We start from the raw sequence: 16400 nt of genomic DNA, 5'->3' as shown, positions 1-16400 counted from the left end.
CCTGCACGGTTCTTACTGTCCCCAGTGATATATGCACCCAAAATAAAATCCTGGAGGAGCTGGGGTGACTGTCTGTCTTTTTCCAAATTATTTTGTATAACTGTGTCTCACAGTTATACAAATCAGGTATGGAGTGTCTCTCCTCCTCCAAATGGTTCTCCTCTGCATCAGTGAAAGCCAGATAAGGTGCCAGTCAGTGCCGGTGGAAGATTCATGGGCAGTTCATGGGCTGGTCCACTTACTGTCAACACTTGTTTCCCGGGAGGGGTCAAACACCCAAAACCCAAGCCCCTGGGGCAACGTCCATTCCTGTACATTGGGAATAGTACGCCCACTTCTTTTTACCTTTTTCAATTTACAGTATAGCCAATCATTTTTACCCCTTTTCCTCCCAAAATTAGCTGTTTAGCTGATGTAGTGCTTCCGACCTCCTCCTTCCACCCAACACTCCCTATAGACAGGTACCGCCACCAGCCTAGACTCCGCAGTTGTGGGCAGGTAGCCTATACTTTACCACTGTGCCACTCGAGCGCCCTGCAGGGCAGGCCCACTTCTGCTGACTCTGAGCCTGGGCATCAGCGAGTGTTTTCTGGCCCCTGTAAATGTCAAAGCCTAGCCCCCCCCCTCGAACTGTTTACTGTACATATTTTAGTTTTTGTTTTCAAACTGTTTATATGATGCTTTGCATAGTAGTGTATATCTGTCATTTAATGTTTCGATGAATTGAGTACAAAGGACCCCAATGGAAACAAGCCATAGGCCCATGAATTGAGTATGTGAGGGTCCCATTTGAAACAAGTCATTGTGGCTTTCCTGGGCAATACATTTTAGTTTACTTGTATTGTAAAACTGTACTTCCATGTGCTTTTTCTCTGCAAACTTCTGAATAAAGTATTCAATCAAAAGGCTTTCTTGGGTTTAAACCCCTCTTAGCAGACCTTGTATTGAACTGTACTTTCCTATGCTTTTTTTTTGGGCAAACTTCTAATACAGTGTTCAATCAATCAATCAATCAATCAATCAATCAATCAATCAATCAATCAATCAATCAGAGCTGTTGGGGTGCACTGTGCTGACTCCTGTGCTGACTCCTGTACTGCAGTCCGTTATGAACACAAGACCAGGGGCAGAAAGAGGGCCCAGTCCTTAAGTAAGACTTGTACATTTTAAGTCATTTTGTCTGTATTAATGCAGTGACAAATGTCACCCAATCAACTCAATTCAATTTAAAATAGGCTACACAGTACACCATACTATTATTGCACATTTAACTGTCATTTTTTTTTGCACTGCCGTCGTACACTGTTGCAAAAGTAAATGCACAAATGTAGATAATTGAAGAGAATTTTAAAATAGGTACCAAAGTTACATAATTTAATTTGCACAGATTAAATTTGTTTGGCATCACCGCAGCGCGGCGTAACCATCATGATGGATACACTGGGTGGGTGGGTCTTAATCCCTAAATCCCCGGACTGTCCCTTTAACGTAGGAAAAGGGGTTTCTGTGCAGGCGGTTGTGCGCTTGCGTCGCCACATTTTCGACAACAGAGACGCTAAAGGGAGCGTCTTGGCACAGCTGGGGTACAAATCAGGTAAATAAAGTTTCTCTCTGTTGCCGAAATCGGTAAACATATCAGAGTAGGCCTACGTACACTATGTTGTCGGCGCGGTTTATATGTAGCCTATATCTAACTGCTCAACGAGCGCTTTGTTACAGTAAATGCAGGCAAAGCGGCCACTGATCCTGTGATTACAAATAATCTCGCTTGTCAGCAAATGTATCGACCCCTATGCCGCTCCTCTCTCTGGTCGCCCATCATGAGATTCGGACAACAAAATAAATGCCGCTGTGGTGTGATGGTCGCAAGCAGTAGGCCCACACGGGCAAATATTACGCGCGTATAACGGTGTGTCATAATAATATATCGTTCGATCGTTTGTTTCTCCATCTCTGTGTGTCCAGCCTGTCTAACGGGCTTTGTTACTGTTCGTGACATTTCTTTCTTGCTGGTCAGTTCCAGTTTATTTCTGTCACAGTAACATTCCTGGAACCAGCGTCACGCTGAGCGGCATCCGCTGGCTACTCACTGATTCACAGATGCCTGATGTTTATATACAGTAAAAATCCTTACGTTCATTTATACTCGGAGTGTAGGCTACAAATGGAACGAACCATGTAGCCTCAGATTTTAAAAGGAATATAAGTGTAGCCAACGTCAGTGTTTCTCAACCATTTCAATTTCAAGGACCTCCCAGTTTGATATGCATCAGGCCACGGACCCCCATTTGATACCATTTTGATCTCCGGGACCCCCCCCCCCCCCCCATCTGTAGGGTGTTAATGTAACTCCTGTGTGTACAAATGGTTCAATTCCTACACTCTCTGAGTTACACTCATTTGTACACTCTCTGAGTAACAGACACATAAGGGTCCATTTGCCCCCCCCCCCCCCCCCCCAGGATCCCTGGGGGTCCCCGGACCCCACTTTGAGAACCACTGGTCTACATCAACACAGGACAGGACTTCACTGTGTTGCTACAATGCTACACGGCTGTTTCAGTGTTAAATGCCTATAGAATAGAATTAATAGGATTGAGTTCATTCATTGTGTTTTTCCTAACATTTTATTTGCAGATGAGTTGAATACATGTATTTAAAATTCATACATTATGTAAGGTAGCCTATGTCAACAGTTCAGAGCTGCAGTATAACTGTGTGTGTGTGTGTGTGTGTGCGTGTGTGTGTGTGTGTGTGTGTGTGTGTGTGTGCGTGCGTGTGCGTGTGTTTCTACAGACGAATAATCTCTCCAAACAGACCCGCAGGAATCATGGGGGGTGGTGAGTTTGTCCACACTTTACATTTACGTGCAGTACATGTTTAAGCTGCGGGCTATTGACACTTTTTAATATTGACTCACACATTTCCTGCTCCAATTTCTCATCCTTTGTCTTTTGATCCATCCTGGTGAAATTAAATATAGTTGGAATAAGTTTCCATGCATTATGTCATTCTTTTCTGTTCAGTTTTTTTTTATTCACTTTTTTCTTTTTTTGGGACACACAGCTGGTATTCTTTTTGACGGGAAGTCCCAGTTTTCCTGCTTTGTGTACATTATTTCCTGCTGTGTGTGTGTGTCTGTGTGTGTGTGTGTGTGTGTGTGTGTGTGTGTGTGTGGTCCAAACACCATCCCTATAATTATGAGTCACGGGATGTTCTTTCTGTGTACACAGTAAAATCGGTGGTATTTTATCAATTTGTAACTCTGAGCTGGTACAAATGTAGCCAAATGGACCCTTATGGGTCCATTTGGTTACATTTGTACCGTCTCAGAGTTAGATTGTTGTGCACTTTTCTGAGGCATGTTGAATGCTCCCTCCATTGGATTTGTGTTCTTGCCCCCTGCCTGCCTTTGCTCTTATCGTTGATATTTGGAACAGAGGGCTGCTCTGTCTGTTGCTGCCTCTTCATTCCTCTAGTTTCTCTTATATTTCCCAGGGATGGACGTTCCTTAATCAAAGGAGCTTTTGTTTTAGTCAAAAATGCAGTTTAGTGGGCAGCGCTCAGCTCTCCTCGGATGGCTTTGTTTCGGTCCCTTCCTCTCCCCCTCCCTCTCTCACCCTTTCGTTTATTTGCCTCTCGCTTGTTATATTTCTCACCCTTTCCCCCCTTACCTTGCCTCTTTCTTCCAGTATTCTTTCTTAGGGTTACTTAATTTCATACCCTCTTTCTCCATCCACTGTACCCTCATGCCTCTCTTTGACTCACAACCTTTCTATATTCCTCTCTCTCCCCCTCTTCAATACTCTTGTTCCCTCACCCCCTGTCCCCCCTCTTCAATACTCTCATTCCCTCACCCCCTGTCCCCCCTCCCTCTTCAATACTCTCATTCCCTCACCCCTGTCCTCCCTCTTCAATACTCTCATTACCTAACCCTCTGTTTTGCTCTCCTCTCTTTTCAGAACTCTCATCCCCTCACCCCTGTCTCTCTGCCTCTTACTGTCTCTTCTTCACTTCCTCAAATACACTTCACCCGTTCTTCTGTCTGGTTCTCTCCCCCTTCTTTATGTCATCTTCTTCCTCATTTATTCACTCTTCATTTTTTCTTCCTCTTTTTCACTCATTTCCACACTCACTAACTTAAAGGCCCAATCTGGGAATGTTTTGTAAATTAGGCTTATACATTTGCAAAGGACCATATTGGTGATCTAGCATTTTCAACTTACGCCATTTTGTAGTGTTGTCCTATTTTTTACAGTAATAATTATTATACCCTATAGTTAATAAAACATCTACTGATGCACAAACTTGGACACCATCAGTGTTGTTTCCTGGAGTCACTCCAGACCCCCCACTGTCTCTTGGGGGCTTAGGGTGGCTGGTGAGATGTTATCAGCAGGTGTTGGCGACACTAAGAGGCTTTAGGCACTGTGGGTTGCCTCCGGGCCTGGCTCCTCCTTCGTCTGACCACCAGAAGTGAGCGTTCTTCTGTGCGTTGCGTCGTCGTCATCGTTGCTGCTGGGCACAAACATCTCATTCTGCCTTGATGGATTTTTAAACCCTCCTTGCAGGTTACACCGCAGTCTGTAGCCTTTGGGTTCTTCCTCACAGAAGAAGTGGTTTGGGCTGCCAACCCCCTCCACCCCGGGTCGCCGTCTCTCCGGCCGTCCTCTGTCTCTCCAGATATTGTCACTGGTACTCCCACTCCCAGAGTTTTCAGCTAATAAATCATCTACTGCTGCACAAACTTGGACACATCATCAGTGTTGTTTCCTGGAGTCACTGTGTGTTTTGGGTCTTGCAACAGACACCCTCCTCCAGGCGCCCCGACCGAGACTGATCAGACCCCGGCCTGTGTCCAAGTGGCATGCTGCTGCCCCCACTGTCTCTTGGGGGCTTAGGGTGGCTATATAGTGGACTTAATTTACCCCACATCGGTAGGCTACAACCGATGGTCACTATCGCAAATCCAGCTTTATGCTGAAAGAAATGTCCAAAATGTGTTTTAATTAGAATTTCGCTTCATGTTTAATCATCTCCCTTTCTTCATCCTTGCATTTATCTCCCCCTTACTTATATTCAACCACCAATTTTCTCTCTATGTCTGTCATACGGACCCTTATTGTCACTCGTAGAGATGTTCCCATACCTTGTTTTCCTTTCCAATAACATCTTTTTCAAAAACGGCAGCTCTGCAAGCTCACAAATTTGACTTGAAAATCAGCTATTTATGTTATTTATGAAAACTGTGAATTGTCGCCTATTTGTTATTTTAGAAAACACATACGAAAGAAATAACATATATAGTTGAATACAACTAACCCTGCATTGATGTGATATGATTGTGTACAGCCTGGTTCTACATCCTACAGACTCAGAGAATACATACAGAGAATTAATGACATTTTGACAATGACATTCTGCTAGCTCTAACATTACACTCTCCACTAGCAAAGCATGTATTGTTGTTTGCCGGTGTAGCGTAAATGAGCTGTCATCAGATGATACATTATGCGGTATTGGAACGTTGCATAGACAATTGTACTTGCAGATACCTGATCCAGTATTTTGGTATCCAGGGTTCGATTTCCTTGGGGCGTGGGGGTGGGTGGGGACCCATGACTCTGCTTTTGAGACATGGGTCCCCCCCCCCGTCATTCATTTGTATCCCCAGTGGAGATATGTTTTATCCCTGTTTCTGGATTAAGTATATGCATTTCCTTTTTAGGAAATGTAGACTCTGACTGTCTTAATATGTTTCATACTTATGTTTGATAATATCACAATTTCATAAAAAAAACAATGTTTGTTAACCACATTAATCTTGGCATTCCTATTTGTCAAGAATTTTCCATTTCTTTTTCAATTCAAAAATAGCAAAAATCGTAGACACAGTGTGTCTTGTGAGCTTTTTAGTTTTTTACACAAATCAAACCCTATGTATCAGAACTCTAATCACTTACTCATCTCCTCTTCTCCTCCACCCTCCTTTCCAGTGTTCCTGTCGGCGGATGAAGCCCATGCGGTTCTGAAAAGGCTGCCCAGGGCCTACTCCCTGCTGGAGGAGATAAAGCAGGGCAACATCGAGAGGGAGTGTCGCGAGGAGATCTGCAACTACGAGGAGGCACACGAGGCCTTCGAGGACCACGAGAAGACGGTGAGAGGATCCTTACAATAGTGCTTCTTAATCAATTTCATGCCAAGGCTCCCCAAATTGATATGTATATGGCTGCGGACCCACTTCTGAAAATATTTTGTCCCAGGGATTTGTGTTTTTTCAAAAATAACCAAAGTACAAGATGGGGTTAAAGTGTTTGAACTGATTTGATGCTAATTCTGCTGGGGACCCCCTGGAACCCCATCAAGGACCCCTGGGTGTCCCCGGACCCCACTTTGAGAACCACTCACACCCAGTTTTTTTTAATACAATGAATATTAAGTGTACCGCAATTATCTTTTATGCACTTGTAGAGCGCTGGTTTGCGTGCCAGGGGAAAGTATAGGGGGAGAGAGTGGCTTTGCCATTACTGTTTGTAAGGGAGTATTTACTGTTATGTGAGAGGCAGTTCAGAACACCTGCCACACCTATTTGTTCACCCGTCTAGTCTGATAAACAGCTTAACATAAGTGTGTGTCTGTATACTCAATAGTGAAATCCTACTCCCAAGTGTGTTTGCTTCTGGAATGTGGCTGATTTTCAGGAAGCGATTATCATCAGCAGGAAGAAAAGCTGAGTGCATGCTTTGGAGGGAGGCATAACGCTAAAGCGATTGTGAGACTTTGGAGAGCACGATCATGTGGATGGAGATGCATAATCATGTGGGAGGGTCATTGTTTGGCCATTGTTTTTTCAAAGGCGTAGTGCAGCTGGGTTACAGACAAACATTCTGTACTCTGAATTTTGGCTTTTGGACATTATGTCCTATTATATCAAAAAGTTCAAAGCAGTCGGCACATCCAAAAACCTTTTGAAGAAGGCAGGTGCTGCACCCAAAATTAACAGAGACACTGTAAAATCCTATTGATAAAAATCATATCAAATGGGGGTCCGTGGCGTAATGCATGTCAAACTGGGGGTCCATATACCATTAACTATGCTCTGCAATACTCTGTTGGATATACCGTAATAAATGTCATTTAAGGGAACTACAGAACGGTTGTATACCAGCACATTCTATAGTTAGTTTGTCTCCTTAACAGGTTTATTTAGTTATATACCATATATTGGACATGCCTGCTGTAAAGTTAATGATGTAGTGGAAACAGCCAGTAGAGGGCAACAGAGAGAGGCCACGTTCAGACTGTCAAAAAATGAGAACAATTGACATCTTTCTTTTTCTTCTGATTGGCTGCAGAGACGTTTTTGGGAGGAGTATGTGCGGGAGAGCAGTCCAAGTGGAGGGCTAGAGTCGGTGGTGGGCGGAGTCCACTCTCTCTACTTGATCCTGCCGCTGCTATTGGTCGTGTTGCTCATCGCGGCGGTAGCCATCACCGTGTGGCGCTGCCACACCCGCAAGCGCTCAGAGCGCAGCCCTGGCATGGGGCACTCACACCATGACCCCAACCTAGCTGTGGTCTCCATGGACCAGTGGGGAAGGGAGTACCACCTTGGTGACCAATCAAGTAGTCACAGTAGTCCAGCCTATCCGGGCTCAGAGGTCACATCGGCAAGAGGAAGTGCTGGAAACCCACCGCCATCTTACGACGAGGCTGTGGGCCATGCAGACGTCCACATAGAGACTGAGCCTCCTCCAAAGTACGAGGACATAGTCAACACCAACGCTACCAGTGTCAACGTTGGCTTGGGGAAGTAAGCTTCCAAGCCTGTCTCAATGGCCCAATCCCAAAGTGCAGATTCTGGACTCTGAAGACTTTCCATGTAACTTACTGAGTTAGATGAGAAGTGCACAAATAATCATAATAATAAATAAGGCAAAAGGGACACACTTCTTACATTACCAGGGATATTAAGTGCATTACTAGAGCACTATGTTCTTGGGGACAATAGCAAAACTTTGGTTGAACACAATGAGGCAATGTAAATAATTTAACAACTGCAAGGTTGGAATATTGAGAGGGAAAAAAGCAGTTCATCAGTTGAAAAAAACTGTTACTTTAAAAAGCTGTTCAACAAGTAAAATTTACAGTCAGAAAATGTTGGAGATTGGGATGTAGGCTGGTCTAGATAACGATTTGTTTGTGTTCTCAAGTGTAGCCTGAGAGGAAGAGGTGGGTCATTACTGAAAAACATCAGAATGAGCTGAATTATGGGCAGTTACCATAGCAAAAGTTGGCAAAGATGCTAACTTACAGAAGGAGAAGATAAAGGACTCAAAGTCTGCTCACTAGCCTTCAAGTGGCTGTCTTTGAGATGGGACAATGCTTGGTCCTATGGACTAGAGGAGAGCATGTCTGCAAGTCCAGCAACCTGCAAGCCAGGGTGGACTTTGGGATTGGGCCACCCTGACAAATGCCCTAACCTCCACTAGGACCTCATCACTTATAACAATGCCATTATCCTGGTATCACCAGCTTCCCCAGCCCCCACTAATTCCATAAACCATTAACTATTTTAATGGACTTGAGTCAATTTCTGCTGGTGCCAGCGCTGTTGAAACTTGCACTAACCACTCATCATGGAAGTAGAATGATGTTTGGGATGGAGCCAAACCAACACACCGTGACCTAATCCATCAACTTCTTTGAAGTCGTTTCCATTCTATCACACTGTAGCGAATAATTTAAGGCACAAGGCATTGTGATGCCTGCATGTGACATAAAGGAGGAAAAAATATTTTCTTTTCCTGTTTGCCATAGTTATAAGAAAGGAAAACATTTCTAAATGTATAGAACTATTTTGTTGATTGTTAATGGGGATTTAAGAACCGTAAAGGCAAGAAAATTTGATTATGGTGATGAAAATTTATATTTTGTGTATATGTGTCCTGTGAGCCTGTATTATGTTCAGCCATGTAACTGGCTCAGTACACATGGATTTGGTTATTTCTAGCCCAATGTTTGTTGACGGTCAATACTGGGCTTTGTGCTCATTTACCAGCTCATGGCGGGTGACATTTACTCTGGGTCTCATCATTTGAACGCTGTGGAAAATGTAGCCTACCCTTCCTTGTGATCGTTTCCTCAAAGCAGATCTTAACTACATTTGATAGGCCTTAGGAAATGTATGCGGGGCTATTTTTTTCCACCTATCACATGATGTGAACTCTCCAAGGGAAAGATGCTCCAAAGAGCACTCAAACAGGGCAGTGTTTACTATTTTGTTAGGCAGGGCCGTGGAGTGAATTTGCGAGGGGAATATGGGACAGAAAGCAATGTGGGTGTGAAGCCAATAACATGCAGTATTATATATCAACATGGCCAGAAACTGTTTAGCATGTGTAATATATAAAAATGTAAGTACTGTATGTATGTGTGAGTTTTAGAGTGCTAATATTTTCTATTGCAGTGAATGCATTGATCACTAATGCAACTATTTTAGGTGGTGAATGAAGGCACTTTTTATGTTTTCTTCAAGCTAAGTAATGAATACTAAGGCAGTCTGGTTTGGTGTCTCCCAGTGCCCTCCTAGGCAATAACAATTACCATTAAATAATTCTCATAATCAATATGCAACACTTCTGAAGACATTCTAGATACCAAATATATCTGCCTAATATTCAATTGATATTTTTTGAAATGTCATAAATTGTCTCTGTGTACACTACCCACGTTGAGCACTGATATTTATTTTGATTTAACCTGTGAATCTCAGCACCAGCTCCTCCGCAACAACCTTGGGCTGGACTGCTGGTTGGGATGGGGGGGATGTAGTGTGTTGTATTGTTTTTTTATTATGCCTTATCAAGCAAACAAAAAAATGTTAAACATTTTTTAATAACATGCAAGGGAATGTGTTGAAATCAAAATTGGATTTGTGCAGAAGCTTATGTTAATTTGTAATAAAAGGGTTGTAAAAACTCAATTGTTTCATTTTCTGTAGCTATTGAAATAAAATTATCAACATAGACAAAGGCTGAGGAAAAGCACAGCTTTTTCAAGTAAATTAGATTTTCAAACACAGCAGATCTGTAAGGTTCAGCACCATAGTCATTAACTATAGTCAGCACCATAGTCAGTACCATAGCCATTAACCAAAGTCGGCACCATAGTAAGTACCATAGTCATTGATTAAAAGTATCAATACTGCAATGTAGAAATACTGTTACAAGTAAAGGTCCGGAATTCCAAATTTACTTGAGTAAAAGTACAAAAGTATTAGTATCAAAATGTACTTAAAGTACCAAAAGTAGAAAGTACATATTATGCAGAATGTCCCATTTCATAAGTTTTCAAATGTATAAAAATCTTTTGAAAATAGCAGATCTACAAGCTCACAATGTGTCGCATCGTGACGCATTGTGAGCTTGTAGATCTGCTATTTTCAATCGCCTCGCGAGCCTGGGCGGGACTTCTTTTCTCTACATGAGAAGAGTTGGGACGTCACATTGTAATACAGCCAGGGCTGCCAATACTCCTGGATCCCGCATGAGTCTCCTAGGGCAGTGCTTCTCAAACTTTTTCATGCCAGGGACCCCCAAGTTGATATATATATTTGGCCACGGACCCCCAGCTGAAAATATGTTGTGCCAGTTTGTGCCAGGGACCCCCAGAAGCAAAGATATCCGTGGCCATATAAGCACTTTATATTTGAAATATGACATACGGCCTAAAAGGGAGAAAGTGCAAACACCAGGTTGAAGTTGATAATGACAGTTAGGCTATGTAATGTTTCAGGGCTAATTAAGTCAAATGAGTGTCAGCCTGTGAAAGACTCCAAACTGCGTTCTCTTTCCAATGAAGTTTATTCAGGTGAGTAAATAATAATAGCTACAGTTAGCTTAGCTAACTGCTGTTTTTTACTTGTATTATTAATGCAGTGGTTGTCAAACTTGTCCATGTCAAGGACCCCCAAAATGATATGTATTTGGCCGCGGACCCCCATCTCAAATATGTTGTTCTAGGGACTCCCAGAAGCACAGATTTGAGTTACAAATGTCCGCTAAAAAGTATATATATATTCAAGGGTTTGCACAAATTTTCACCATTTTCAAAAATTGTCAGATCTACAAGCTCATAGCATGGCACTCGGTGCCGCGCTATGAGCTTGTATGTCTGCTATTTTTGAATAGCCAAAGTATAAAAAGTAAAACTTATTGTGATGCTACATTAACACATTTCGCTGGGGACCCCCTGGAACCCCCCCAAGGACCCCTGGGGGTCCCCGGGCCGGACCCCACTTTGAGAACCAATGTCCTAGGGTTAGCTGGCTTAGCCGCATGAGTCTCCTAGGGTTAGCTGGTTTTTGACCATGTCTACTGACACTCTTCTGGATCGTCATTTCTTCTGGTTTTCTACTGGATTTGGTATCAAACTGACAAACTCCCAAAATTCACCTGGGGGAGGACCCCCAGACCCCCCGGTTTGGGGGTGTGGTCAGTGCATGCCATCATACAGAGATATTAACTTTTAAGTAATGAATGGTTATTATTAAAGATGGGTCTTACACTTTGTAATGACCAAAAAAGTCACTACAAAGTACTACCAATCAACTCTAAATTACTCCTTACAGGTTTTTGGGGGGACGAAAAGTGACGAGTGACGAAAACAGAAAAAAAAATGTTCCCCCAAAAACCTGTTAGGAGCACGTTTCAGGCAATTTAAAGCTGATTGGTAGTGATTTTTTTGTGAAATTTTTTTTCCGTTTCGGTAGTGACGAAAAGTGACGAGTGACGAAAACAGAAAAAAAATTGTTCCCCCAAAAACCTGTTAGGAGCACGTTTCAGGCAATTTAAAGCTGATTGGTAGTGATTTTTTTGTGATTTTTTTTTTCCGTTTCGGTAGTGACGAAAAGTGACGAGTGACGAAAACAGAAAAAAAATTGTTCCCCCAAAAACCTGTTGGGAGCACGTTTCAGGCAATTTAAAGCTGATTGGTAGTGATTTTTTTGTGAAATTTTTTTTCCGTTTCGGTAGTGACGAAAAGTGACGAGTGACGAAAACAGAAAAAAAAATGTTCCCCCAAAAACCTGTTGGGAGCACGTTTCAGGCAATTTAAAGCTGATTGGTAGTGATTTTTTTGTGATTTTTTTTTTCCGTTTCGGTAGTGACGACTAGTGACGAGTGACGAAAACAGAAAAAACATTGTTCCCCCAAAAACCTGTTAGGAGCACGTTTCAGGCAATTTAAAGCTGATTGGTAGTGATTTTTTTGTGAATTTTTTTTTCCGTTTCGGTAGTGACGAAAAGTGACGAGTGACGAAAACAGAAAAAAAAATGTTCCCCCAAAAACCTGTTAGGAGCACGTTTCAGGCAATTTAAAGCTGATTGGTAGTGATTTTTTTGTGATTTTTTTTTCCCGTTTCGGTAGTGACGACTAGTGACGAGTGACGAAAACAGAAAAAAAATTGTTCCCCCAAAAACCTGTTAGGAGCACGTTTCAGGCAATTTAAAGCTGATTGGTAGTGATTTTTTTGTGAATTTCTTTTCCGTTTCGGTAGTGACGAAAAGTGACGAGTGACGAAAACAGAAAAAAATTGTTCCCCCAAAAACCTGTTAGGAGCACGTTTCAGGCAATTTAAAGCTGATTGGTAGTGATTTTTTTGTGATTTTTTTTTTCCGTTTCGGTAGTGACGACTAGTGACGAGTGACGAAAACAGAAAAAAAATTGTTCCCCCAAAAACCTGTTAGGAGCACGTTTCAGGCAATTTAAAGCTGATTGGTAGTGATTTTTTTGTGAATTTTTTTTTCCGTTTCGGTAGTGACGAAAAGTGACGAGTGACGAAAACAGAAAAAAAAATGTTCCCCCAAAAACCTGTTAGGAGCACGTTTCAGGCAATTTAAAGCTGATTGGTAGTGATTTTTTTGTGATTTTTTTTTCCCGTTTCGGTAGTGACGACTAGTGACGAGTGACGAAAACAGAAAAAAAAATGTTCCCCCAAAAACCTGTTAGGAGCACGTTTCAGGCAATTTAAAGCTGATTGGTAGTGATTTTTTTGTGAAATTTTTTTTCCGTTTCGGTAGTGACGAAAAGTGACGAGTGACGAAAACAGAAAAAAAAATGTTCCCCCAAAAACCTGTTAGGAGCACGTTTCAGGCAATTTAAAGCTGATTGGTAGTGATTTTTTTGTGAATTTTTTTTTCCGTTTCGGTAGTGACGACTAGTGACGAGTGACGAAAACAGAAAAAAAAATGTTCCCCCAAAAACCTGTTAGGAGCACGTTTCAGGCAATTTAAAGCTGATTGGTAGTGATTTTTTTGTGATTTTTTTTTCCCGTTTCGGTAGTGACGAGTGACGAAAACAGAAAAAAAATTGTTCCCCCAAAAACCTGTTAGGAGCACGTTTCAGGCAATTTAAAGCTGATTGGTAGTGATTTTTTTGTGAATTTTTTTTTCCGTTTCGGTAGTGACGAAAAGTGACGAGTGACGAAAACAGAAAAAAAAATGTTCCCCCAAAAACCTGTTAGGAGCACGTTTCAGGCAATTTAAAGCTGATTGGTAGTGATTTTTTTGTGATTTTTTTTCCCGTTTCGGTAGTGACGACTAGTGACGAGTGACGAAAACAGAAAAAAAATTGTTCCCCCAAAAACCTGTTAGGAGCACGTTTCAGGCAATTTAAAGCTGATTGGTAGTGATTTTTTTGTGAATTTTTTTTCCGTTTCGGTAGTGACGACTAGTGACGAGTGACGAAAACAGAAAAAAAATTGTTCCCCCAAAAACCTGTTAGGAGCACGTTTCAGGCAATTTAAAGCTGATTGGTAGTGATTTTTTTGTGATTTTTTTTTCCCGTTTCGGTAGTGACGAGTGACGAAAACAGAAAAAAAATTGTTCCCCCAAAAACCTGTTAGGAGCACGTTTCAGGCAATTTAAAGCTGATTGGTGGTGACTTTTTTGTGAATTTTTTTTTCCGTTTCGGTAGTGACGAAAAGTGACGAGTGACGAAAACAGAAAAAAAATTGTTCCCCCAAAAACCTATGAGGAGCACGTTTCAGGCAATTTAAAGCTGATTGGTGGTGACTTTTTTGTGAATTTTTTCTTCCGTTTCGGTAGTGACGAAAAGTGACGAGTGACGAAAACAGAAAAAAAAATGTTCCCCCAAAAACCTATTAGGAGCACGTTTCAGGCAATTTAAAGCTGATTGGTAGTGATTTTTTTGTGAATTTTTTTTTCCGTTTCGGTAGTGACGAAAAGTGACGAGTGACGAAAACAGAAAAAAAATGGTTCCCCCAAAAACCTGTTAGGAGCACGTTTCAGGCAATTTAAAGCTGATTGGTAGTGATTTTTTTGTGATTTTTTTTTTCCGTTTCGGTAGTGACGAAAAGTGACGAGTGACGAAAACAGAAAAAAAAATGTTCCCCCAAAAACCTGTTAGGAGCACGTTTCAGGCAATTTAAAGCTGATTGGTGGTGACTTTTTTGTGAATTTTTTCTTCCGTTTCGGTAGTGACGAAAAGTGACGAGTGACGAAAACAGAAAAAAAAATGTTCCCCCAAAAACCTATTAGGAGCACGTTTCAGGCAATTTAAAGCTGATTGGTAGTGATTTTTTTGTGAATTTTTTTTTCCGTTTCGGTAGTGACGAAAAGTGACGAGTGACGAAAACAGAAAAAAAATGGTTCCCCCAAAAACCTGTTAGGAGCACGTTTCAGGCAATTTAAAGCTGATTGGTAGTGATTTTTTTGTGATTTTTTTTTTCCGTTTCGGTAGTGACGAAAAGTGACGAGTGACGAAAACAGAAAAAAAAATGTTCCCCCAAAAACCTGTTAGGAGCACGTTTCAGGCAATTTAAAGCTGATTGGTAGTGATTTTTTTGTGATTTTTTTTTCCCGTTTCGGTAGTGACGACTAGTGACGAGTGACGAAAACAGAAAAAAAAGTGTTCCCCCAAAAACCTGTTAGGAGCACGTTTCAGGCAATTTAAAGCTGATTGGTAGTGATTTTTTTGTGATTTTTTTTCCCCGTTTCGGTAGTGACGACTAGTGACGAGTAGTCTGGGAGGGTTAGCGTCGGAGCTTGGACAGCAGGGGCGCGGCCACTGCGTTGTGATTCAAATCAACAGCCAATGAAGAAAAGGGGGCGGGATCCACATGCAGTGGGTGATGCATCTAAATAGGATCGACGGGAAGCAATTTCCCCTTGAGAAATTTCGGCCGCCATTGTTGTGTACTGCTGTTTGCCTCTCGTCGGACTTTTTAGACGAGTTGCACAGCTCTCAGACCGGTAAGAGGCGTGTCCGCTCAGATTCAGAGCGTGACGTACATCCCGCCCACAAATACCAGGGCTGTGGCCCAGAAGTTCCTCGCCAGAGCTGGCGAAAACTTCTGGGAACCCAGATTAAGTGACGAGTGACGAAAACAGAAAAAAAATTGTTCCCCCAAAAACCTGTTAGGAGCACGTTTCAGGCAATTTAAAGCTGATTGGTAGTGATTTTTTTGTGAATTTTTTTTTCCGTTTCGGTAGTGACGAAAAGTGACGAGTGACGAAAACAGAAAAAAAATTGTTCCCCCAAAAACCTGTTAGGAGCACGTTTCAGGCAATTTAAAGCTGATTGGTAGTGATTTTTTTGTGATTTTTTTTTTCCGTTTCGGTAGTGACGACTAGTGACGAGTGACGAAAACAGAAAAAAAATTGTTCCCCCAAAAACCTGTTAGGAGCACGTTTCAGGCAATTTAAAGCTGATTGGTAGTGATTTTTCTGTGAATTTTTTTTTCCGTTTCGGTAGTGACGAAAAGTGACGAGTGACGAAAACAGAAAAAAAAATGTTCCCCCAAAAACCTGTTAGGAGCACGTTTCAGGCAATTTAAAGCTGATTGGTAGTGATTTTTTTGTGATTTTTTTTTCCCGTTTCGGTAGTGACGAGTGACGAAAACAGAAAAAAAATTGTTCCCCCAAAAACCTGTTAGGAGCACGTTTCAGGCAATTTAAAGCTGATTGGTAGTGATTTTTTTGTGAATTTTTTTTTCCGTTTCGGTAGTGACGAAAAGTGACGAGTGACGAAAACAGAAAAAAAAATGTTCCCCCAAAAACCTGTTAGGAGCACGTTTCAGGCAATTTAAAGCTGATTGGTAGTGATTTTTTTGTGAATTTTTTTTTCCGTTTCGGAAGTGACGACTAGTGACGAGTGACGAAAACAGAAAAAAAAATGTTCCCCCAAAAACCTGTTAGGAGCACGTTTCAGGCAATTTAAAGCTGATTGGTAGTGATTTTTTTGTGATTTTTTTTTCCCGTTTCGGTAGTGACGAGTGACGAAAACAGAAAAAAAAATGTTCCCCCAAAAACCTATTAGGAGCACGTTTCAGGCAATTTAAAGCTGATTGGTAGTGATTTTTTTGTGAATTTTTTTTTCCGT

General features: G+C 41.7%; 1 protein-coding gene across 1 annotated transcript; it reads left to right on the top strand.

Moving 5' to 3' along the window:
• Positions 1 to 1514: 1514 nt before the first annotated feature.
• On the top strand, positions 1515 to 9982 carry prrg1 (proline rich Gla (G-carboxyglutamic acid) 1). Its single transcript, XM_084066611.1, has 4 exons — positions 1515 to 1594; positions 2797 to 2840; positions 5997 to 6157; positions 7356 to 9982. The coding sequence occupies exons 2-4, from the start codon at positions 2831 to 2833 to the stop codon at positions 7812 to 7814; spliced, it is 630 nt and encodes a 209-aa protein (XP_083922737.1). The 5' UTR covers positions 1515 to 1594; positions 2797 to 2830; the 3' UTR covers positions 7815 to 9982.
• The last annotated feature ends 6418 nt before the right edge of the window (positions 9983 to 16400 follow it).

Source organism: Gymnoscopelus microlampas (assembly GCF_963454915.1).
Source record: "Gymnoscopelus microlampas genome assembly, chromosome: 9".
NCBI lineage: Eukaryota > Metazoa > Chordata > Actinopteri > Myctophiformes > Myctophidae > Gymnoscopelus > Gymnoscopelus microlampas.
This window is presented reverse-complemented; position numbering and strand designations above follow the sequence as displayed.

Bases quoted from the DNA above. Each gene is read 5' to 3' on its own strand.
- prrg1 (XM_084066611.1), top strand. The intron at 6,158-7,355 runs GTGAGAGGATCC...GATTGGCTGCAG, and splicing joins TCGAGGACCACGAGAAGACG to AGACGTTTTTGGGAGGAGTA.